Source organism: Thunnus thynnus, chromosome 1, assembly GCF_963924715.1.
Source record: "Thunnus thynnus chromosome 1, fThuThy2.1, whole genome shotgun sequence".
Classification (NCBI taxonomy): domain Eukaryota; kingdom Metazoa; phylum Chordata; class Actinopteri; order Scombriformes; family Scombridae; genus Thunnus; species Thunnus thynnus.
In genome coordinates, this window is record NC_089517.1 from 4,263,353 (window position 1) to 4,286,915 (window position 23,563).

The 23,563-nt window shown below is 38.6% G+C and overlaps 2 protein-coding genes across 3 annotated transcripts in view; one reads left to right on the forward strand and one right to left on the reverse strand.

The window, feature by feature from the left end:
* arfgap2 (ADP-ribosylation factor GTPase activating protein 2) lies at positions 1 to 16,804 on the forward strand. 2 transcript variants are annotated; one of them, XM_067600059.1, is made up of 17 exons: positions 1 to 141; positions 2,082 to 2,200; positions 3,389 to 3,461; positions 3,592 to 3,723; positions 4,585 to 4,668; positions 5,152 to 5,257; positions 6,751 to 6,807; positions 7,424 to 7,468; positions 9,808 to 9,860; positions 10,024 to 10,160; positions 10,251 to 10,382; positions 10,625 to 10,753; positions 12,210 to 12,362; positions 12,458 to 12,584; positions 12,754 to 12,841; positions 14,485 to 14,609; positions 14,724 to 16,804. In XM_067600059.1, the coding sequence occupies exons 1-17, from the start codon at positions 70 to 72 to the stop codon at positions 14,742 to 14,744; spliced, it is 1,653 nt and encodes a 550-aa protein (XP_067456160.1). In that variant the 5' UTR covers positions 1 to 69; the 3' UTR covers positions 14,745 to 16,804. The 2 variants fall into 2 exon arrangements, with proteins under 2 accessions (XP_067456160.1, XP_067456167.1); XM_067600066.1 differs by lacking the exon at positions 7,424 to 7,468.
* Positions 16,722 to 23,563, reverse strand: part of pex16 (peroxisomal biogenesis factor 16) — a 17,936-nt gene continuing 11,094 nt past the window's right edge. Inside the window, exons 9-11 of the mRNA XM_067600073.1 lie at positions 20,798 to 20,917; positions 20,284 to 20,348; positions 16,722 to 17,466 (exon numbers count right to left, since the gene is read on the reverse strand). Coding sequence (XP_067456174.1) covers positions 17,408 to 17,466; positions 20,284 to 20,348; positions 20,798 to 20,917 — 244 coding nt within the window. The 3' untranslated portion in view covers positions 16,722 to 17,407. The remainder of the gene's footprint in view (positions 17,467 to 20,283; positions 20,349 to 20,797; positions 20,918 to 23,563) is intronic.

Below are 23,563 nucleotides of genomic sequence, written 5' to 3' on the forward strand. Positions count from 1 at the left end.
TTTTTTTTTCTTTTGGGCACGGGAGGACCCGTAGTGACGTCAGCATATGGAAATTGTCAGAGTGGCAAGATGGCTACGGAACCAAATAAGACTGAAATTCTGACCATTTTCAAGAGGCTAAGATCCATCCCTACAAACAAGGTAACGGAATAAGACGCCGCCGCCGTCCGTGTGTATGTTTCTGTTAACGGGGGATTTTACTGGCAGCCGTCCCGTTGGCTTCATTTGTCCGGAACTGTCTCCTAGCTTAGCTTAGCTCAGTTTAGCTTAACTCGGCTACACAGTCGTTCAGCTAACAGGAGCTAAAGGCTACTAGCCTGCTGGTAAACCGGTCAAACATAAAGGCCACGTATACGATTTGTGTACGCCGAGGCGGCTCACCGCTAAAGCTATACCGAGCTAGAAGGATGATGTGTTTATTGGTTAAATGAGTGTCGTTAAACTCTACATGTTTATAAGATAAACACATAAAATACTTCAATGTTACAGCTACATGTGAAGTGGAAACGTTTATCTGTATGTGTCGCTCATGCTAACAGTGTTTGGTGTTGATGAGATTTGACAGGGTTGCTGCCTTATGTTGAGTTTTATATTCAGATTTATAATATGTTTAGTGTTTAATTTTCCTTTTTTTACTGTGTTGGCCTCAAAGAAACCTTATAGTAAATGATTTTTCCACATATATTTAATCAAACTGGACTTTACAGTGTAAATGGTAGTGCACTGTTACATACATATGTTTTTATTTACTTTTTTATGAGGTTTTCTTTCAGATAACCTATATGAACAGAAGTGTGCCAACCAGACACAGAACACACACTTCAGAGAAAAAATAAAGTCAAATAAACAACAGCAACAAATCTACATATATACACACACACACACACTGTTACATAATTTAGTTATTTATTGCACATGTCACGTTTAATTTTTGCACGCGTCACCTTCTTATATGTCATGCACTTTATTTCTTTGTCCATAGTAGAGTCCATATTTCATTTCAAGTGTTATATCCCATTTCAAGTCATTACTATTATTATCTTTTGTTCCATTTTTTATTCTTCTATGTTGTGATTGTTGGAGTAAATGCAAAGACACATTCTTTATATGCTTCATACTTGTCTAATAAACAGATTGTGATTCTGGTCTATATGACACAGTGTGAATTAGACCGGCAGCCTTTTGTTTGACACTAAAGTCTTAAAGAAAAACCCAGAATGATGTAATGAGTCCTTCACTTTCTTGTTCCTGTTTTCAATCTCTTGCCCATGATGCCCTACAAATGTCTGGTTTTGATTGTTGGTTCAAGATTCAAAAGATAATGTAAAAAAAAATATTAAATCCTCACATTGAAGAAGCTGTAACAAGAGCAGATTTGGCCGTTTTTGTTTGACAAATGACTGCAATGATGAATTGGTTATCGAAATGGTTGAAGATAGATTAACTCACTGTTATTGTCAATATTCAGACATTTTTACTGGTATAGTGTTCCTGACTAATGGTGTTTAATGTATACAGTACTTATTGTTTCCTCTGTTCACTTCCACATTTTTTACATGCCAGCTGAGTCATTCATGCAAGTGACTGCATGTAAATCATAAGAATATATTAATCTTTAGATTAAGCATCTCTGTCAGAGCTTCAGTGATTGATCAATTAGTCAATCGATGCAAAATGAATTGGCAACTATTTAGTCATTTTTTAAGGACTAAAGAGACAAATATTTGCTGGTTGCAGCTTCTCAAATGTGAGAATATGAAGCTTTTCTGTATCATACATCATACTAAACTCAATATATTTGTATTTTTGACTGTTGGTCGGACAAAACAAGACGTCTGAACACGTCTTCATGGTCTCTATAAAATGATATTTTTACTATTTGCTCACATTTTCCTTTATGAAATAAAATAGGTTGGTTTTGCATAAGGGTGCTAGAACAGGCACGTACATCATCACGTCTCAGACATGTTGTTGTTGTCGCATGTTCGTCATGCTGCTTCACAGCAGTGTAATTACCATTCCGATGTTGCGTGCTTATAGTATCTCATAGTGCTTCACATGGACTTTTTGTTTCTTTACAGGCATGTTTTGACTGCGCGGCCAAGAACCCCAGCTGGGCAAGTATTCCATACGGTGTGTTCCTGTGCATCGACTGCTCTGGCATCCACCGCTCCCTGGGCGTGCACCTCAGCTTCATCAGGTGGGCTTCACAACAACAACAACAACAACAATAATAATAATAATAACTCATAGCTTTCAACAGTCATTATCATGAAGAGAAAAAAACAATGGGTGTGTGCTGCACCGGGTAAAAAAACAATAGTGTTGGTAGTTTGTGGTTTCGATTGGCGGTCTAGAAAGAATCTGAGGCACTCTGTAAGTTATAAAAAAAAAAAAAAAAACGTAAGCTGTGGGATATTAGGACCAACACAACCCCACTTTGAACGCCACGGCCATCGAGGTCACTCTGAATAATGCAGGTGGAGGCGACAAACATCTCCTTCAACGGGAGACTTTTTGGATTGATAAAGTCAGGGCCACTTCCTTTCTAGACCTAAACGAGGAAATAGACTTCTACACTGTGTTTCATGAGGAACACTGTGCTGCTGTTCTATACTGTGATGTTCATACTATACTGTTGAACCATCATCACACCCTCCTGTTAGTACTGAATACTATTGTTGTTGTAATTATGAGCTTTGACCACTTGTTTTTTGACTATTGAGGGTATTTTCACATTGTAGGACACTATTAGAGTTAACTCACACTAGTGTTTTATCACTGTCAGATTGTCCTTAAATTACACACTATTGATTTGTGATTGAATATCGACTCTTTTCCTTTCTGCCTTTACACATGTGAGGTTGTTATAGTTTATGTTTGCGTGTGTTTTTTGTTGTTCTTATTGTTATGTCTCTTATTATGTGGTCTCTTCAAGGGGCAGAATTAACACACCATGTGACCTAATCACATGACCACCTGGAAGAGTTTTAAATTGGACACCTGTTGTCATGGCACCTCATACCCTGATGAAGACGTGTTGGTTTATCAGTGATTTAATTAAGATTTTTAGACTTAGAACTCAGATTTTTTTTAGACTGCCGACCAGTATCATGCACTTCCACTTTCACTGTTTTTTTTAATTCTGAGTCATTATTATGGTTCGTACTTCTTGTTTTAGTGAGTGGTTGAGCAGCCTGAGAGAGAAAAAAAAACAGTCTCTCTAATTGCCGGGTACAGCGGATGCATGTGTGCTACCAGCAGAAATTAGAGGAACGTGGCGTTTGAGCAGCGTAGAGTTTTTCCTTGTGAATGACACAGTGACCAGTAGTGCAACGATTACTTGTCATACTGGAGATTGCTGACTTTCCTTTTCCCCCTCCTTCAGATCCACTGAGTTAGACTCCAACTGGAACTGGTTTCAGCTCAGATGTATGCAGGTCGGAGGCAACGCCAACGCGGTAAGTCAGAACAGAGCTGAGGCCTGAACTGAATTAAAAACAATATTTATGGGTTAAAGTTAAGGTTTGGTTCATCTCTGTGGTTTCTGATGTGATGCAATAACTTCCTCCTTCTCCTCCTTGTCTGAAGACGGCGTTCTTCCGCCAGCACGGCTGCTCCACAAACGACACCAACGCCAAGTATAACAGTCGCGCGGCCCAGATGTACAGAGAGAAGATCCGGCAGCAAGCGAATACCGCGTTGTCCAAATATGGCACAGATGTGAGTATCAGTCAAGTAGAAACAGCTCGGGGGATGAGACGTTTTCATTTTCATCGTAGGCTGTATTTTTCTGTAGTGGACTGACAGGTCTGTGGATCAAACTTTAGTGCTGTTGCCTTTTTTTTGTTTATTGCGTGCTTCCAATCATCATAAAACTTCACTTTCAGCTCTAATAAATACATTTTCAGTCTTAAATGATTTTAATTCGGCTTCTCCTCTCTGGAGAAATAACACATCAGTATAATCAGCTACACTTGATGAACCCTCACTTGACCCTGTAATGTTCAGTACAACGTGTGCACGTACTAAGATACCTGTATCTTTATTACACACACACACACATCTCCCCCCCCCCCCCCGTTATCCTCTCTGTGTCTGTCAAATAAAGCACAAAAGCCCTGAAATAATCCTAAAAAAAAAAATTGGGAACACATACAGTCATCTCTGGAGGTTTATATAAACCGAGAGACAACTTATCTGATCTAAAATATTACATATAAAACTAATTATTCTCAGATATTATGTGACTTAACAGCTCTTACAGTCTGTTACCTGATATCTGCTCGCAATCTGATTTATTGGTTGAATAATTTTTATGTAATTTAGTATCTCAGAGATACGACAGTCGTGTTCAGCGGTGTCCTGTGGCTTATTGACATATTACATAAGAGTGGTAAAGCAATAATCAGTGTCTGAACCATGTTAGCATCCAGATCAGAGTCCACAGGGTGTGTACTAATCACATCGCAGGCAATATGCCAAAAAAATAACCTGTGAACTCGTTTGTTACCTGTGTGTGTTTGTTTTTTAATGAAATAGCTTGAATGCTTTTAATAATAACAAACATTTTCCTCATTGCAGCTGTGGATCGACTCCTCCGCGGCGGCAGGTACTCCCGCTGCTCCTGAGAAGAAAGAGACAGACTTCTTTGCAGAACATACACAGGTATGTTCTGTCCTGCTGCTACCTTTTAATAAATAAGTTTATTATAATAAATGTAGTTTCTCCTCATCAGGAACGTGAATATTTTGGTTGGTTGGAGTTAAAAAAAAAACAATCTGATAACTATATCTGATCTAATGTTAATTTATAACATTAAAAAAACATTTTTGATAAGAATCACATGATCTGAACTGATTTACAGTTGAAAAAGAACATTTTTCTAATAATAAAATATATATTTGAAAATAGAAATAGAATTGGTATCAGTGACACTATAAACAACAACACAAATGTAACAAAATATGTTTAATAAACCTCAAATATATAAAAATGCAGCCTGTAAAACATTGTTGAAAAATCAGAACAATATTAATTGTTGAATCTGAAGCTTTTGAGGAATTCTAAAATATAAAATGATAGAAACATATGTGGCTTTGTAAGTAATCTGAACATATAAAGAACTTGATTTTTTTTTAATGTTTTCAGCCTGCTAACGACTGGAGCATGGCGCCGCCCTCCGAGCCGGAGCAGAACGGAGCCGCTGTCGTCCCACAGCTGACGGACACAACGGCCAAAAGCCAAGATGACAACCGTTAGTACAACATATCAGTCTGAACGTCATAATCTAACCTGTCTGACTCATTTTAAAGGGTCAGTTCACTCATCCTGAGGAGTATTACTGAGCCTCTAACAACAGTATCGTGTCTTTAATGAGACTGGACGGAGCCTTAAGTCTGAGAAAATAATGATGTCATAGTGATGTCATTTAGATCAGAAAGCCTGTATTACAAATTGTGGGTGTTGAGTTTTATTTGGCTTTTTTTTTAAGCAAAAATGACAAATATTTGATGGTTGCTGCTTTTTAAATGTGAAGGTTTTAATCTTTTCTGTGTCTTAATGAGTGTAAACTGAATTTCTTTGGATGTTGGACTGTCGATCAAAACCAAACAAGACATTTGAAGACGTCACCATGAGAATAAGAACTCAGGACGGACATTTTTTATTTTATTTATTTTTTAACATCTTATAGACAAAACAGTTAATCGATAATAAGAATAATCATTAGTTGCAGCCCTCGTCTAATGAAAAGATGCTGTCTGTTGCATCATGGGAAATGTAGGATCCAGTATTTTGGGGGGGTTTAACATAATAATAAAACTTTATTTATTAGCATCTTTCATAACATAAAATACAGCTCAAAGTGCTTTACAGAAAGAGAAACAAACAAACAGATATTTAAGAATATTAAGAGAAAGAAATACAGTAAACAATAAAAAATACGGTGATTAAAAGAGGTAAGAAGATAAAAAGAGGTAAAAGCATGAGATACGGAAGATAAAACAGGTAGTTAAAAAAACAAAAAACAGCTGATAACAGTAAAAATACGTTTTGAGCTGCTTCTTGTCTAATATGTGGTGGAAGTTTCAGATCTTTGGTGCGTAGCTGCAAAAAGTTTCCTCATCTTAACTTTTTTGCATTTTGTTTGTGGCACATTTAACAAGCTGGCGTTAAGCGAACGGTTTGGCACGTATTCTGACGATCAATCTGAGAGATATGAAGCTGCTAGAGACCTTTTTTGGGCTTTAAAAACAAATAAAAAGAACTTTAAAATCTATCCTCAGTGTTACAGGTAGCCAGTGCGATGACTCTAATACTGGTGTAAAACGTTCCCTTTTTTCCTAACGAGTTGCAGCCGATCAATGGTTTTATTTGGTAAACCAGTATAAAATGCATTACAATAATCTATATATATAATAAAGGCATGAGTGAGTTTCTTGTGCATCTACTAAAGTAAGGAAGGGTCTGACTCTTGCTATGTTTCTGTTTATCTTGGCGTCTGCTGCACAGATTCTTGTTTTTAATCTCTTGTGATTCCACAACCTGCTGAAAGTGTCACCATAAATCACTTTCAAACATTCAGCGAGTTGAATTGACTCCACTGTCTTTGAAAATAAAGATTCACCTGTTCTGTAACTCTAGACTATATTTAATTATCAGCTGGATGTGACACTTGATTTGGATGATCTGTGGGAGTATGTGCTTGTGTTATTTCAGCTGTTTCATCTATAATCTTTTTGTTTGCAGAGCCGGAGGAAGGGCCGAGCATCGACGGTCTGAGCACATCACCCAAAGCCTCCATCGGTGAGTCTGTTCTCTTTAATCAGGCCTCCGTGAGCGAAAGGCAGCGAGCGTCACAAGCCCGGCTCTTTCATAACCTCAGCATTGTCATCGCCAATTTCCCTTCTCATGTTTGACATTTTTGCTTATTCAACTGGGAACATACTTGACTCAGTCCTGCTCTGCAACTTCATATCTCTCTCTTCTCTTTTCTATTTTTAGATCATTGGATCTTTTGTATAGTTACACGGACTAAATTGTTTGCAGCTGCAGTGTTGTAATTAAAAAGAACCTGCTCCACTCCTTGCTTATTAATAATTTTTTCTTTCATTCATTGTTGACATGATTGACAACTTTTCACCCGCAGAGGACTGAGGTCAAAATGATCTGATGAACAATCACGAAGGCCTGAGAAGCATAGTTCATAGTTTTCTTCTTCTCTACACCTGTGAAAATAATAAATCTCACTTTTTATTTGCAAGATACTCAATCCTGGGGACACAGATCCATCCAGCAGGGTATTTGTTAGTCTTAATCGGGCTCAAAGCTTATTTAAAAAGAGCATTTTTCTCATGTGAAATCTGCTTTTTTTTTGTGTTTTTGGGATATGATGGTGTTGCTGGTATGTCCTGTCCTGTAGAGGACTCCATGCGTTTGTCATCACAGGAAGGATGGACACTTCAAGGTGATTAGAGCGGGTATAGTTGCTGTTTTGCGCTGGCTGGTTCTGCCTCAGACGCATGGTTGTGTTGCTTGATTGACACCTCATAAGCCGCCTCCCGTTCTCACCTCTCTTAGCTCTTATCACGCAATGGAATTTTTCTGGTACTATTTCTGGTGAGCGCCTGCTGTTCAACTCTTTGACACGCTGAATGCTGGTTTAACCAAGGCCACTGCATTGTGTAAAAGCAGTCAAAGTACATACCTCCTCCAGGTAATCAGCGGGGATGAGTACTGGTATTTTTGCTGCTAGCGCTTCTGATGAAACATGTTGACATTATGGCATCATAACTTGGAAGGGAACTGGCGAATGGGATCAAAGGTTTGAGTCTAACAATGGTATACTTCGAGTCTGGCATCCTGAAACATGAATAGTTTCCTAAAGCGTCAGTAGTTTCAGTTCCTAGCCCTTCTCTCAATTTGTTAATTTAATCATGACAAACATTCTTCTGAGATCAAACCGACTGACTAACATCGGTGTCATGAGAGTTTTTGTCTTTGCTGTCGTGCAGAAGGTGTGAAGCAGTTTAGTCAGTGGTGAGGTCAAAAGATCAGTTTTAAATGCTGCGGTGCACCGGCGGCTTACACATCCTGAAAGATATAATCTCATTTAAATAAATGTCTGTTAAGTCACACAGTGGTGACTGAACCTATGACCTGCTGATGAAAGCTTTTACATTTGCAGTATTATGTAGGGCTGTAGTCTGCTGGTCGACTAGTTGTACTATATGCTCTTGTCCGACTAAATTCTCATTGGTCGAATAATCTCCGTGTTACTTTCATAAGGAGAAAAGTGCTACATCAGTAGCCTTCCAGGAGTAATCCATTATTTCCTGCGGCGGGAGGGACAGACTAACAAATTACCTGTGAAAAAGGGGGTGTATTCAAAACACCCCCGCTGTTTCCACAACTTTGAACTCGTCCAACCTAATGGAGACTGTCGGGTCTAACTGTACTCAACGTTTACTGTATCAGCGTTTCTCCTGTTATAATATCAACGAAACCCCGCCAGGCCAAAAGATATTTTTTAATGCCAAAAATAACGCTAAATATCGGTTCCGTTTAGGAACAGGGCAGTGCTTAGTATGTTTGCGTAGCGAGTGGGAAAGAGCGGCAGGAAAGTGAAGGCGGATGCGAGCGGAGCAGAGGAAAAGGTTAGCGGTAAGTTGTCAGTCTGGCAGTAAATGTACAGTACAGACTACAGTGTGTCAGTTAATAAATGCTAAAAAGTCACGTCTGTTGTTTCCCCAAGTGCTGGAAAAGTGAAGAGGGTTAGCTCCAAAGTTAGCAACAATAGGTTAGCTTAACCTGAAGAGGCAAAACGGAGAAACGCGAGTTCACTGTGCACTCTGTCCCGTTACAACCCCCTTCCCTCCTCCCCGACGTACGATTTCAGTTGACCAAGATTTTCTTTGGTTGACTACAGCCCTAGTATCATGATTATTACGAACCAGGTGTCAGTGGCGACTTTCCCGCCATGCATTCAAATCACAAGCGGCGCAGTTGGTGACGCGTTTCCCATCAGCCGGTGGTCTATCCGCCAGAGAGAGTAGGCGGAGCTAACGCAACTGACTCGCTCTTCAGTTCGCTCGCACTCATAGACTGTATAAAAATATGGACGTTGTTACCGTGACGTCACCCGTTGGTTTTGAAGCGGCTTAATAAAACTTAAACGGGTGAGTTAATTTCACAACCCCCCCCCCCTACAGTTGTCACGAAAGGAGAAATTAGCTGAAGAGACCAAAACCGTTTTTTGTACCAGGCTGTAAACATGTTTATTTCTGCTGTAAAGTTGGACATTTTAACATGGGGGTCTATGGGGATTGACTCGCTTTTGGAGCCTCAGGTGGCCATTCAAGGAACTGCAGTTTTTGGCACTTCCGCATTGGCTTCATTTTACAGCCCCGGAGGTTGCCGCTTGGCTCGTACTACCGTGACGGGAGCGATGTCGAGTGAGGTCCAAAAACACACCTGCTATTACTGCTTAACGCCACATGGTGCCGCCAAAGAGAATGAAACGCAGATCTTTGAGGTCGCCACTTTAACTGAGCGCCTTGCTTCGTGCCTGTAATGATTTGACGGGTTGCAGTTTGAGAATTCACAATTTTAAAAAGCCACGTTTTTCCTCTCAGTGCTGAATCTCTGCATTCAGCCTTTTTATCAATATTAACTTGTTTTTGTCTTGAGCTGGTGTGTTTTTTTTTTTTCTTGCTTGGTTTTGCAGGTCTGCAATTTAAAAATTGTTCTGGTAGGTTGGAAAAATAAAACTTGCAGTTTATTAACAGATGTCTGTTTGTGTTACAGATGTGAAACCTTCCATCATTGGAAAAAAGAAGCCCATGGCTGCCAAAAAGGGAGTAAGTCATATTTTTCACCAAACTACAAACCTTTTATCTTGGAAGCTGTTTTACTTGATGCTCATTTTGGCTCACATGGAACAACAGACGGACAGCATGAAGCCATTAAACAGGAAATGAACAGGTGTAACTAATCTGTGTTCTACATTTTCTCCTCATGCAGCTCGGTGCAAAGAAAGGTCTCGGTGCCCAGAAGGTGAGCAGTAAGAGTTTCTCAGAGGTGGAGAAACAGGCGCAAGTGGCCGAGAAGCTGAGAGAGGAGCAGGCTGCCGAGGCCAAGAAACAAGCCGAGGAATCCATGTACGTCATCCAAATAAATGATTTTATCTCTCTTATACTAGAAATACGAAAGAGTGTAATATTCAAGACTTGTTCATCTTTCTCCACCAGTGTGGCCTCGATGCGTTTGGCCTACAAAGAGCTGGAGATTGACAGGAAGATGGAAGATAAGAAGCTTCAGAACCTGGAAGGCAAGAAGAGGGAGCAGGCCGAGAGACTGGGCATGGGCTTCGGAAACAGGAGGTAACGTCACGACAGGAACATCCGGTTGTTGTTATTCTGAGAGGATTGTCTTCCTGTGAACCTCTAATGATCTCAAACAGTTACCGCATGTTATCAGGTCTCGTTATCTGGCACAATTACAGTTTTCTTAATACAGGATTCTTTATATGTGGCAGTTTTTTATCATATTAAAGTTGAGGCGTTTGATCGTTATAAAAGTGTCTGTTGTGTCTCTAAACTTGTGTGTGTGCTTCCTGTTTCAGCGCTGTGTCTCACTCGGTGATGTCAGAGATGCAGGTGATCGAGCAGGAAACTCCTGTGGGAGCAAAGAGCTCGTCTCGCTCCAAACTGGACATGTTTGACGAGCCGGGTTTCACCTCTGGACCCCCGAAGTATGTGAAACACTCCTTCAAATTAAATCTACTTACCTTATTGGCCTGAATATATGAAAATTACATGTGAAACAGTCTTATATTTAAGGAGAAGACGGTTATGTGTTCACAACATCAGATATTCTTTTAGAACAGAGGAAGGAACACGACTCCTACAGTGAGTGTTGCATTATGGGTTGTTTGTAGCATTAATGTTGCTAAGCTAGTGAGTTTCTTCCAGTCTGTTTCTAGTGAGTCTGTGTTTGTTTAGTTCAGTTTAACCTGCAGGAGTTTCTGAAGCCTCGTCTAACTTGTTCTTCAGTCTCACCAGGAAACCGTTGCGATCACAATAATTAAACATAAAATCAAGAAATCTCTGCGATATTTGCGAGAGATTGCAATTTTGCTAAATGACCACAACTTTACAATGAAACGTCCAAATCAACAGACCGCTTGTGATTCGGACCAGTTGTCACATTTCATGTCGTGGTGATTTTATGTCATCGCAGCATGTTCAGGTGGAAGATGGATAAATCTCACCTGCAAACAGAGCAAAACAATTCCCAAATGTTCCTAAATGAGGTTTGATTCAGTTAGTCAGAAGAATACAAGTTGACGTAAAGATGGACATGATCTACCTCCAACATAAAAATGGACACTTTGGAAATGAAACTCTAATGGAAAGGCTGAACTCAAGTACAGTATTGTCTTCTTTATATGTCTTTGAGCCCATGGCTCTCATGTTCAGAAAATACATTTAAAAAAATTTAGCACAAATATAGTCGTTTCTGTGATATACGTTATGCTTTTTATCCAAGGAAGTGATAGTATATGACTCTTGGATTCATCGCAGCACATTCAGGTGATGATGGACAAATTTCACCTGCTAACAAAAGTTCAGAAAATACAGTAAAATACATTAAATTACATTAAAATAGCACTGAAATATGGTTGTATATGTTATGTTTTTTATCCAAGGAAGTGATAGCATATGACTCTTCATTGGTAGTAGTTTTCAAAATATCACATTATTTTCCTTTTGTTTGCAATTTTTCCCCAATTCCCACAATTTTACTGCAATAAGAGAACATAAAACATCGCAGGTTGGATCACAATTTTTGAGAAAAATTGCTGCATAATCAAACGAAGGAAATAAATTCAAACTTGTCAAACCATCAAGAACAATAAACAATTAAACATAATTTCGACCGCTTCCAAAAACCTGACAGAAGAGATTGAAACTGAGTAACAAGCTACATTAACGTGGGATTAATTGATGTAAATATTTCATATTACAAGAGAAAAAAGCTTCTACTCTGTCTTCAAAAAGTCTTTTTCCAAAAACATGTGTTACATCATTTATCTGCTTCAACCAGCTGAGATCAGTGAAGCTGTTCGGCTGTTTTTATATTCTAGAGTAGAAGAAGCCGAGTTCACAGATATTAAAGCAGCGACGTCTGTCCTCTGTGGTTTCCAGGTATAAGGACAACCCGTTTACAGTGGGAGACAGTTTTGGATCCCGGTGGGACACTGATGGAGGGACCGCCTCCTTCACCACCTCCTGGGCTCTGGAGAAAGACGACCCCAAAGAGGAGGTCACCATCTCTAGTATTCAGCCAATAGGAGAGAGGTATGGTGATCACTTCCTGTCTGATGTCTTTTATTCTTAAAAAATCAAAATAAAGTTGTGACGGTTGTGATGTGTGCTGTTTGTGTTTCATCCAGACTTCCCAGCAGAAGGAAAGCTGATGTTTCTGCTCCGGTGTCGGAGTCCAGCGAGGCCCGGCAGAAGTTCGCTAACGCAAAGGCCATTTCTTCAGACATGTTCTTCGGTCGAGAGAGCAGCGCCGAGGTGAGAAACCGCTTTAAAACAATAACTAAGCACTAGAACCACTTCAAGCTCAAATTAAACTTTGTAATTTTGGAATCTGTCTATTTAGAGAGATGGATCCTGGAAAGAGATTTTATTTGTGAAACAGTGTCGTGTTATAACCCGAGTGTTGACTTTCTTATTCTGGCAGTATGAGGCGAAGACGAGACTGGAGGGAATGTCTGGAAGCACCTCCATCAGCTCCGCTGACCTGTTCGGAGAAGGCGGCGACCATAAAGGTGAGACGTGTGTGTGATTGTGAGAGAAATTAAAAGAAAACTTATGACATTTTTTTATTTAAATGTTATTTCAGTTGTTCAATTGTGGTAAAAAATTAATAAAATGTGAAAAAGCAAAAGTAGCAAAAAGCTTAGTTTAAAGGAAAAGTCCAGAACCAGGTGTTAACCCGAGCCCATCAAATCCCACTAAAGATGCAAATCACAGATCTGTAGTTTAATGTTATAAAAGACTTTTTGATTTCCTAAAACAGCTGAACGTTGTAGTTTTTAGCAAAAAATGTTGCTCAGTCAGAAGGAAGCAGTGTTTTTGTTGGGGACTATTTTCTGCGGCGGATGAATCCACCTTTGTTGCTTTAGTGAGTGTTTCTGGCAGCAGGAGGTGTGTGTGTGTGTGTGTGTGTGTGTGTGTGTGTGTGTGTGTGTGTGTGTGTGTGTGTGTGTGTGTGTGTTGATGGTGATGAAGGAACATGTCATCAGTGCTTCGTTGTGACTCACTGATGTGTTTTTAATAGTTTTTTGGAAACAACAACAGTCTACAGCACAGAGGAAGAAGATATTTCAGACTTTGTTAGTAGATCAGTTCATTGTTGGTTTTGGGCTTTTCGTGAGATTTGCGAACATAACAAAAATATTTAAAAATATTCACCCTTATCCTCAACTTTTTAGAATACTTCATATACTAATAAAATAGAGGTTTCATCTTTAAATTTCCCAATTTATTATTATTATTAAGCTTTATTTATTCAGGAAATCTAAAGAGACTTTATTGCTGTTTGCACAGATTAAAGGTGCATGAACACTGGAATCACTCAGTCAGGTTTAAAAAAAGAAACAGATTTACAATAAATTAAATTTAGATTAAGTTCAAATAAAAAAAAACATTAAAAAGAGTAGATATTATATTAATTACAACAGTTATTTATGGTACTCCAACAACTGTTATCTCACTGAGATCTTTTACAGCAGAGACCTGAAAACAGGTTACATGCTGAAATCAAAATACAAAATGATTATATTTGATATAAATAATAAACCAAATACTGTGATTTATAATTTTTAACATTTACAGAAAAATAAACTTCTTCCATCCAACACAACTCCACTGAAACAACCAGAACTAAAATGTAAAAATAAGCAAAAAAACAACAACAAATGGAACAAACCTGTTGCAGACCCAAAGTCCTAAAAATAGGTTTTGGACATGTTTACTTTGTCCAGACATGGTCTTTTATCTTTTAAGAGCTGTTCAGGTTTATTTTACACTATTATCTCCAAATTCTCTTCTGGCTTTATTTATTTATTTATTTATTTTTAAGTTTATTCTTTCCATTTTACACCCTGATTTTTGATCTGTCCTAGTTTAATACAAACACACTTACAACTTTATCCAGCGCTCTGAGTGTGATTATCTTTAACATACAAGTTCTTGTGAGGTATACATACCACATGATACTAATTCAGCACACTTCTACCTTACGCTTATCATTTTATCAATAATCATTTGCATTGCGTTTTGTCTCAGCACATCATAAGTCTTGTAAAATTATACCACAACATCAGACACCTGTAAAAATGATTTTATAGTTTTATACTCTCCAGCCTCTTTGACCTGCTGTAACTCTTCTTCTTCTCCTCCCCGTCAGCTCGGGCTTCAGGCTTCGACAGCGTGCTCCCCTCCGGTCCGGACATCGCACAGTTCAAACAAGGAGTGAAGACCGTGGCGGGAAAGATGGCTGTCCTCGCTAACGGCGTCATGAACACGATCCAGGTGAGACATCATCATCATCATCATCATCATCAGCGGCAGTGGCGTCATGTGTCATCCTCGAGCTCATCAGCTGTTTGACTTGAAATGTTTTGACACTTTCTGGTGTTTCCTCAGGATCGTTACGGTTCCTACTGAACAGAGACGAGCACCGACCCTGCGGGGGGGAAGACACACACACTAACTGACGCCTGTGTAGAGCCGACCAGCCTCCTGACTGACACGTGGGGCAGGAAGAGACGAGACGGGGAGAGACGGGAAGCAGCGGAGAGGATCAGCATGGAGGGGAGGGGAAAGAAAGAAATCGTCCTTCTCGCCGCCCGTCTTCTTTTAGAGACAATTTTACAGGAGTGAGACAATATTTTCCTTCTCTCATTCTCATTAGCAGACTCTTGAGTTTTATTTTCTTAAAGGAAACCATCGGGAGGATGTAGTGTTTTTTTTCTAAACCAAGAGTTTTGTTGTAATTTACAGTCGGGGAATTTTTTTTTTTTTTTTTTGGTCTTAGATTTTCAAAGTTAATTCTACTATATTTTATTCCTTATACATAAATCAAAGTGTTGTTTTTTTGATTCTCAAATACTTAATGCTTATGTCTTCTTTTTTTTTTGTTTAATTGTTATATTAAAAAAAAAAAGTTCAGTATATATTTTCAACTTTTAAGTGTTAATTTGAAGAAGAATCCACCGTGTTTGCATTCAGTGTTCAGTTCACCGCTGCTCACTCACTTATTCATTTACATCAACTACTGACAGCCGACTGTCTCGACCAATTCAGACTATTTATGAGTTTGGAGTTAAACATTTCTGTCTACGGGGAGAAAGTATTAAATATTTGATGTCCCAGCTGCTATTTATCCTTTTAAAAAATAGTTAAAAATAGGAAGCGCAGCCTCCAATTTGCCGCCAAACAGCAGCAGCAGCAGCAGCAGCAGCAGCGGAGGCTCCAACAAACAGAACAGTTCAGGAGAATTAGAGAATCCAAATTAAGGGATTAAAAGCAAACTGCACTTGTAAAAAAAAAAAAAAAAAAAAAAGTCCGATATTGATATTCAGATAGAAATGCTAACTCCTAGCTCGTAAAACAACACTGTGTTGACTATGCATCTCTTATTTTCTGACCCTTCGATAATAAACTCACTTTGACGTTTGCGCCGGTTGAATCTGAAGTCTGCCTCGAGAAGATGTTTTAGGTTAACGCTGTCGGCAGTTTTATATTATTATCTTTTCTGTTTCAGACGTATTGGTTGATCGAATAATAATAATCCTGACAGTCAAGGCTCATCATAAAGGGTTGTGACCGTGGATGTATAATGAACTGGATACGGCGCCACTGCACAGTTTTTACCTAGTGGTCACTTGCGGTATTGCAGCAGAAAAATCCACCTGCGGCCCCAAAACAGCTTTTTTTCCCGTAGACCACCGTAGTAAAACTGTTGACTGCAAACAAGCTGAATTATGACTCTTTCTATTATGATTTTTTTTTGATCCATGAAGGTTTTAAATGTGTAAAACTTTCCTCAAGCTGAGAATTATAAATAAAACATCCTTGACATCATCACAAGGCCGCACAACACGGAAGCTAGAGACGTTTTTTTTTGTTTTTTTAGCGTATCCAGCTCTTCTAACACATCCATGGTTGTGATTTGTCTCCCAGTATAAGTCACTGGGATGAGGACCTTTTTTTTAAAAATATTTCTCTAACACAGTTTAGCTGAAAAATGACACTTCAGGACCAGACAGCATGCAAATAAACAATAAAAATGTGTCTCGTATGAACTTCTGTAATAACAATCATACCAACGTGTTTAGCTTGGTGTTGCAGCTTACATGGATCACACACACACACACACAAACACACACACCTCGTCTGTCTGTCTGTCAGCGTCTTCACCTTGTGTTCCGGCAGACTTGACATTCAACGAGTTATTATTCAATGAACTCTCCCAAGTAGATGATGGGAGGTCTGGGAAAACCGGTTTGTATAATTTTCTCTGATAGATGAGAGAGTGTCATATTTTTTTTTTTTTTGTTTTCCTAGAGTGGCCATGCCTGTGTATGTCCCACCCATAAATAAAACCTCCACATAAAAAAAAAAAGAAACAACAAAAACGTGTGGACTTGAAAGGATGAAAACTATTTATTTGTAGGCTACAAAAAGAAACTTATTCAGTATGTTAATAAAGATTGAAAACCTCAGTTATGTTCTTGTCTTTGACTCCAGCGCACACACACCCTGACACAAACCTGTTTTTGCTGTCTCACAAGTTTTCATGATGTTTTAATGTGCTTCCACTGGTTGTCGCAGCCTCTTTTCTGCACAGGTGGGATGCCTGCTGGTGTGGATGAATTGTTCACAACTCACAGCTTTGTCTTTTTTTTTTTTTATAGTCACCCTGCAGCTTATCTGCTGACATAACGAGCGGCTTGGCAAGACTGGAATGAAATTATAGAATAACAGAACTCACATTCTGCCACAAATCATATAAACTGTCACTGTGTAGACACGACGGCGGCAGATGTTTCCTCAAACCAGACAAGAGAAAAGACAGACCCCATAAAAATATACATGAATCAGTTTGCTGAAAGTGTTACCAAAATAGTTATTTCTTATATCTTAAATCAGTTTATATTAATATAAAGGCGTTCGCTGTTGGCTGGAAGTGGCGATCATCTCCAAATCCTTGTATGTGATCTGTGGGGGGGGGGGGGAATACGGCCCGCCGTAACGGCCTGTCAGTTTGTTTTTTTCCTCTGTTGACTCGCAAACGTCAAAAGATCCTGATGACGTCCGGCAGGTTTTTATCCCCAGTTGTAGAAGTAGATCTTCTGCCAGGAGGGGAGGTAGTCCATGAGAGGGCCTGAACACACAAACAGGATCAGACTCAGCATTAAAGTGTTACCAACTGATAATAATGATTAATAAAAAACAATAATTAGATAAAACAGATTGGAATTGATTGGTGTAAGTGATAAGAAATCGGCTTTATTTCTATTAATGCATGTGTGACCCAATAAATTGTTGGGATTGTGTTCATTAAATTCATTCTCACTCTTATAAATTATATTTGGGCCATTATTATATTATTAAAACTTGACTGAACAGAATAATTAGAGAGAATAAACGGCAGTGGTGGAAAGTAACTAAATACTTTACTTGAGTATTTCCATGTGATGCTACTTGATATATTATATACTTTATACTGTACTTTCTACTCCACTACATTTATTTAACAGCTTTAGTTACTTGTTATATGAAGATTTGACACAATGGATAATATAACAAGCTTTTAAAATACAACACATTGTTAAAGATGAAACCAGTGGTTTCCAACCTTTTTGTCTTTTTACATCTTACAAAAAGCAGTGTGTAGTCGGGGTCACATTTCACATGTCTTTGAGTTGTTAACAGCTCCACCAAATAGTGATTTTTCCCTCTAAACTTCTCACATGCTTTCATTTCAATAAATGTTCAAATGATCCAATATTTCAGCAAAAATCAAAGATTAGAGAAAAAGTCCAAAAACTGAAAACAGATTTGTGTATCAGAACTTTGTTTTTTCTTCTTTCCTCTCCCATTAATCATCTCACGACCCCTCAGATTTATCTGCTGACCCATTGGAGGGGCCCAACCCCTAGGTTGGGAACCACTGGACTAAACTAGCTAACTGTATATAAAGTAGTTGAAACTAGTGAGCTTGTCATATATTGCAAAAATGCATTTAAAAGTTGATATGTTGTATGTTAAACAGATGAATTAATAAAACAGACTTGTATGCATGAGTCTGCTGAGAGTAAATTAAAAGGATAAGTTCACAATTTTTCAAGTGTGTCTTAAAACAAAAGTCAGGTTCCCAAATGAAGATTGAAACAGGTTTTGCTCTCTGTAGTAATTCCTCCTCTTCATACTGGCTATTATTAAAAGATCTGTGCTAATGTAAGTGATGAGAGACTAAATCTGGACTTCTTGTTTTTGTGCAAAAATGTATTTAAAAGTTGATGTGAAGCTTATATGAGGCTTCAGCAGTCTGAGTTAGTCATATCAAGTGGATATCTGACACATTTACAGTCTTTGTGTTTCCTCGGACAGTGTTTCCCTGTTGAGCTGCAGGTGGAAGTATAGTAACAAAAAGAGGGACTTTGGCACTAAAAAGACTGTAACGTTGAAAGATATCTACTTGATTTGACTCATTTGGACGCTGAAGCTTCATATTAGCTTCAGATAAACTTTTAAATACATTTTTGTCCTCCATCACTTCCATTGTAAGGTCATTATGAAGGGATCTTCTAATGGTCAGTATGAACTGGAGGAATGATTACAGCAAGAAAAACATGTTTCATGTTGATTAGGGCTCCTGACTGTTGTTTTAAGACAGACTAGATTGACTCAGTAATATTACACAACAGTATCTACTGTATCTAAAGTTTCCTAACATTAGCCACCATAAGCTAACGCTAATACAAATCTAAAGAAATGCTGAAGCAGCAAAACTCCAGAGTGTATTGAACTGAGAAACAGTGTTTTATTTTCCATTCGTATTTGAAGATTGTGTTATTCTGTTTCTCAAAAGTGTCACTTTAGATCGACTGTTCCACATCACTTAGCTGCAGGTATTATTTTACAATGTGTTAAAGAGCCTCTGACTCAGAGATAACCTGATTTATTGCTGCTTTGCATTGTGGCCTATTTTCTGCAGGGAGGAGAAACTCGTTTTCACGCTTCTTGTATGAAGGAATCCTCTCTGTGTCGCTACATAATGGCCGCTCTGACCTTATTCCTTAATGAATTTATTCTCTGAATTCATGGTGCTGACAACAAAACATGTTTACTGTGAATGTTTTGGAAACCTTTCTTATTATCAGTAATTATTTATTAATAATTTTCTATGCAAGGAACGTTTTCAACAAAGTTTCCTGGAATAATTTGGTGCTAATTACACTGAAAATTGACACATTTTTAGCTAATTAAGTTAAATGCTAAGCTAGTGTAACTTAGACATTCAAACCATGTTAAATTTGTCGACTGGCAAACATACAATTCAACATGTATTAGGGATAAAGTTTCCAATAATAAATGAATATTTATTATTTTAATAAAACTTGTATTTCTAATTTTAATATGTTTAATTATGTAATTACAGTTATTTTAAGAAAACATTCTAAGAAATCATTCAAACAATTACTAGAATAAAGGGTCGACACCTTCTCTGCTTCCAACATCTATTACAGCTACTTACAACTACGTCCAAAAGAAAGAATAAAACACATTTTATTCCTTTAAAGGCCTCACTGTGAGTGATGGGATCCTTTCAGCCAAAGTTCAGACCTTTTTGGTTATTTCATGAGAGATTTCTTTTTTGTGTGTCTTTCTTGCTCTTCTCACTGGTTTGAAATGAGCAGCGCTGAGTTGTAAAGAAGGTGTCATCACATACGTCTGCGCACCAAACAGGATTAACGATGTTTGAGTCTAAATCTGATAACAGCTGCAGGTTTGTTTTCTTATGTTTCCAGACTACTGTTGATTAGATATGATCAAGCAACACCCACACGGTCCTGATGAAGCAGATACACTGAGTTTAGGAGTGTTGTTGTCGTTGTTGTTAGGAGTGTGTAATACATATTTAATGTTATAGAGAAACCATCTTTGTCAGCATCATGAAGCAGACGTGGATACTTACGTGCAACGAGGCCGATTCCTGGAACGTGATCAGCCAGAAGTCTGAGCAGGAAGAGAATCTTTTCCCTGCAGATGAACAAACACAATCACAATTTAACTTTCCAACGACTGAGCATTTATTATAAAATATTTATAAAAGCATTAATTCTTGAAAAACAGAGTGATGTATTTCATGTTGGGCTGAAAAGATTTGCTGATCGATCAACATAAAATTAAATCGCCAAACAATTTTGATAATATTTTAATTGTTTACGTCGTTTTTAAAGTAAAACTTAAATAAAATAAAACCAACATTTTAACAAGACGAAACAAGCTAATTGAAAACATCACTTTTATGAGCTTTTCTCCACAATTTTCTGACTAAATAATTAATTAATTGAAATTATAATTGACTACTCATTATTAATGATAACCAGCGTCTCTCTGATAAACACAGAAGTGGTAGTTTTGGTCTTTGTTAAAGTCTCTGGTCAGTTGCAGTAATAGTTATTATTAGTTATTCCACAGATACTTACTCGGAGTATCTGTCGTAGAAAGGTGAGCGAAGAAGGTAGTACAGCAGAAGAAAAGTTCTCCTCCTCATCTCTGCTCTCTCCCATCGATTTTGAAATTTTTTATCACTGAGCACCGCGAAGCTGCAGGAAAACAGACAAACATCATTTCACTTCATCTTAAGATACTTTCATTTTAAACTGTTAAAATGTTTCTGCAGAAGCACAAAAGAGGAGAAGGAGATCCTCCAGTGATACGTCTTATCTGTGCTTCAGGTTTTCATGGTCTCTCAACGTTCACTTGTTCAAGTCTGATAGAAATCTTAAAAACAAACATCTGATGCATGTACAGGTTTACAACAGTTACTCACAACACTGCCAGACATGTATCTAACATCCCAGTAACACTCCTCATAACATTCAAACCTCCGTGGACTCTGTGAGCAAGGTTCCAGGACTGAAACTGGACCTGGATGAGACCACATTGACCTATGATGTGACCTCACGACAACACTCCTATTTCCAGTGCAACGGGGGATTTTACAGACCAAAGCATGACTGTGCCATGGTCTCACCAGTATCTCCCATTGTGGCCAACCTCTATATGGAAGAAGTAGAACCGTGAACACGTTCAGAGAACCAGCACCGAGCCACTAGTTTAGATATGAGGACGACACACGTGGGTCAAAATTAAAACCCAGGAAGTGAAAACCTTCACAGAACACATTAAAGATACACTCAAGAGCAAGAAAGCAAGTTACAAAGTGCCTCACAGTCAAAGAAATAAAATAAAATAAAATAAAATTAAGTGAAATAAAAATTAAATTAAATTAAATTAAATTAAATTAAATTAAGAGAAAAAAATGAAATAAAATAAAATAAAATAAAATAAAGTGAAAATAAAATAAAATAAAATTAAATTAAATTAAATTAAATTAAATTAAATTAAATTAAGTGAAATAAAAATAAAATAAAATCAGAATAAATAAAAAAGCAAAGACACCAGATAAAATATACAAGGAGAGCAGATAAAATGGACAAATTAAGATATAAAATATCACATGTTACCCAACTGCCTGTCTGAACAAACGGGTTTTTAGCTGCTTTTTTTTTAAAGGAGTCTACATTATCCAAGGACCTTAAGCTTGTTGGAAGACTCTTCCAGAGCTTAGGGGCTGCTGACTGGAAGGTACGATCCCCCCGGGTCTTAAAATGTGTACGAGGTTCACTTAGAAAGCCCTGAGTGGAGGATCTAAGAGCTCCACTAGTGGTGTAAGGGTGCAGAAGGAAAGAAAGAGGACAGGAGCCTCAAAGCCCCAAACACACACACACCAGTATTTACTCTTTGACTCTCACAACCCACTGGAACATAAACTAGGAGTTATCAGAGTCCTGCACCGCCAAGCTGATGAATGTACAACAGGTGTCCAGGTCCAAGAGAAGGAGCACAAACACCCTGAAGGAGGCGCTTAAAGCTTGCGGATATTCTGACTGGGCTTTTGTGAAAACAGCCACAAGATCCAAGAAGAAGACCAACACGGCGGGTGGTGAAGAGAAGAAGAATAAACGCAACAACGTCGTCATTCCATACGTGTCTGGAGTATCTGAAAAACTCAGCCTGTGTTTCTCAAACCCACTAACACACCGACACAGAAACTAGTCCACCTGAAAGACCGCATACCCGAAAATAAGGAAAGCAATCTAGTGTATGTAGTCCAACGCAGAGAGGAACGCACAGACTCTTATATCGGAGAAACGAAACAACCATTAAACTAATGCATGGCTCAACTTGGGTCAAGACTCAGCAGTTTACCTGCACCTGAAAAATAAGGGACTCTCTTTCGAGGACAAGACTGACATATTTTGGACGGGGTGGACAGATGGTTTGACAGAGGAGTGAAGGAGGCCATCTACGTCAAAGTAGAGAAACCTTCCCTCATCAGAAGAGGAGGTCTACGACACCACTTATCCCCCAACTTAGCAACCATTCACATTTGGCCTCATGTGACAACTCCAACGACTTTAACGACTGTCGTAGGAACAGCCAGGAGCACTAACGAACCAACTATCAAAGACCTTGATATCGACCCCACAGAGGTTAAACACCTGGACCTCTCACCAGTCAGTCAGAACTGAAGAAGCTCTTTGGATGAGAGGCGAAACGTCTTCAAGTATCTACAACCAAGAAGTCCAGTTGCCCTCGATTCAACCCTCCTTGGACATATTATGCATAATTCCATAAAATTGCTTCACCGATTATGTTGACTTTCTTAGACTTTCTTCTGTATTAAACCAAGACCACAATCTTTCCTTAACCATAACCAAGTACTGCCACAACCATAACAAGTTGCTGTAGTTTCTACTAGCAGATATTTTACTGCAACATCGGATATTTTGAGGACAACACAAACATATTTGTGACAAGGAGGACAGATGGTTTGAAGAGGATTGAAGGAGGCCGTCTATGTCAAAGTAGAGAAACCCTCCCTCAACAAAAGAGGAGGAGGAGGAGGTCTACGACACCACTTATGCCCCCAACTACAATCTCCCAACCATTCACGTCTGGCCACACGGGACAACTCCAACGACTGTCGTTTACACTTGGCCTCAGATGACTCCAACTACTTTAATGACTGTCGTTAGAACAGCCAGGAGCACTAACGAACCAACTACCAATGACCTTGATAACGACCCCACAGAGGTTAAACACCTGGACTTCCCACCAGTCGGTCAGAACTGAAGAAGCCTGTTGGACGAGAAGCGAAACATCTTCAAGTATTTACAACCGAG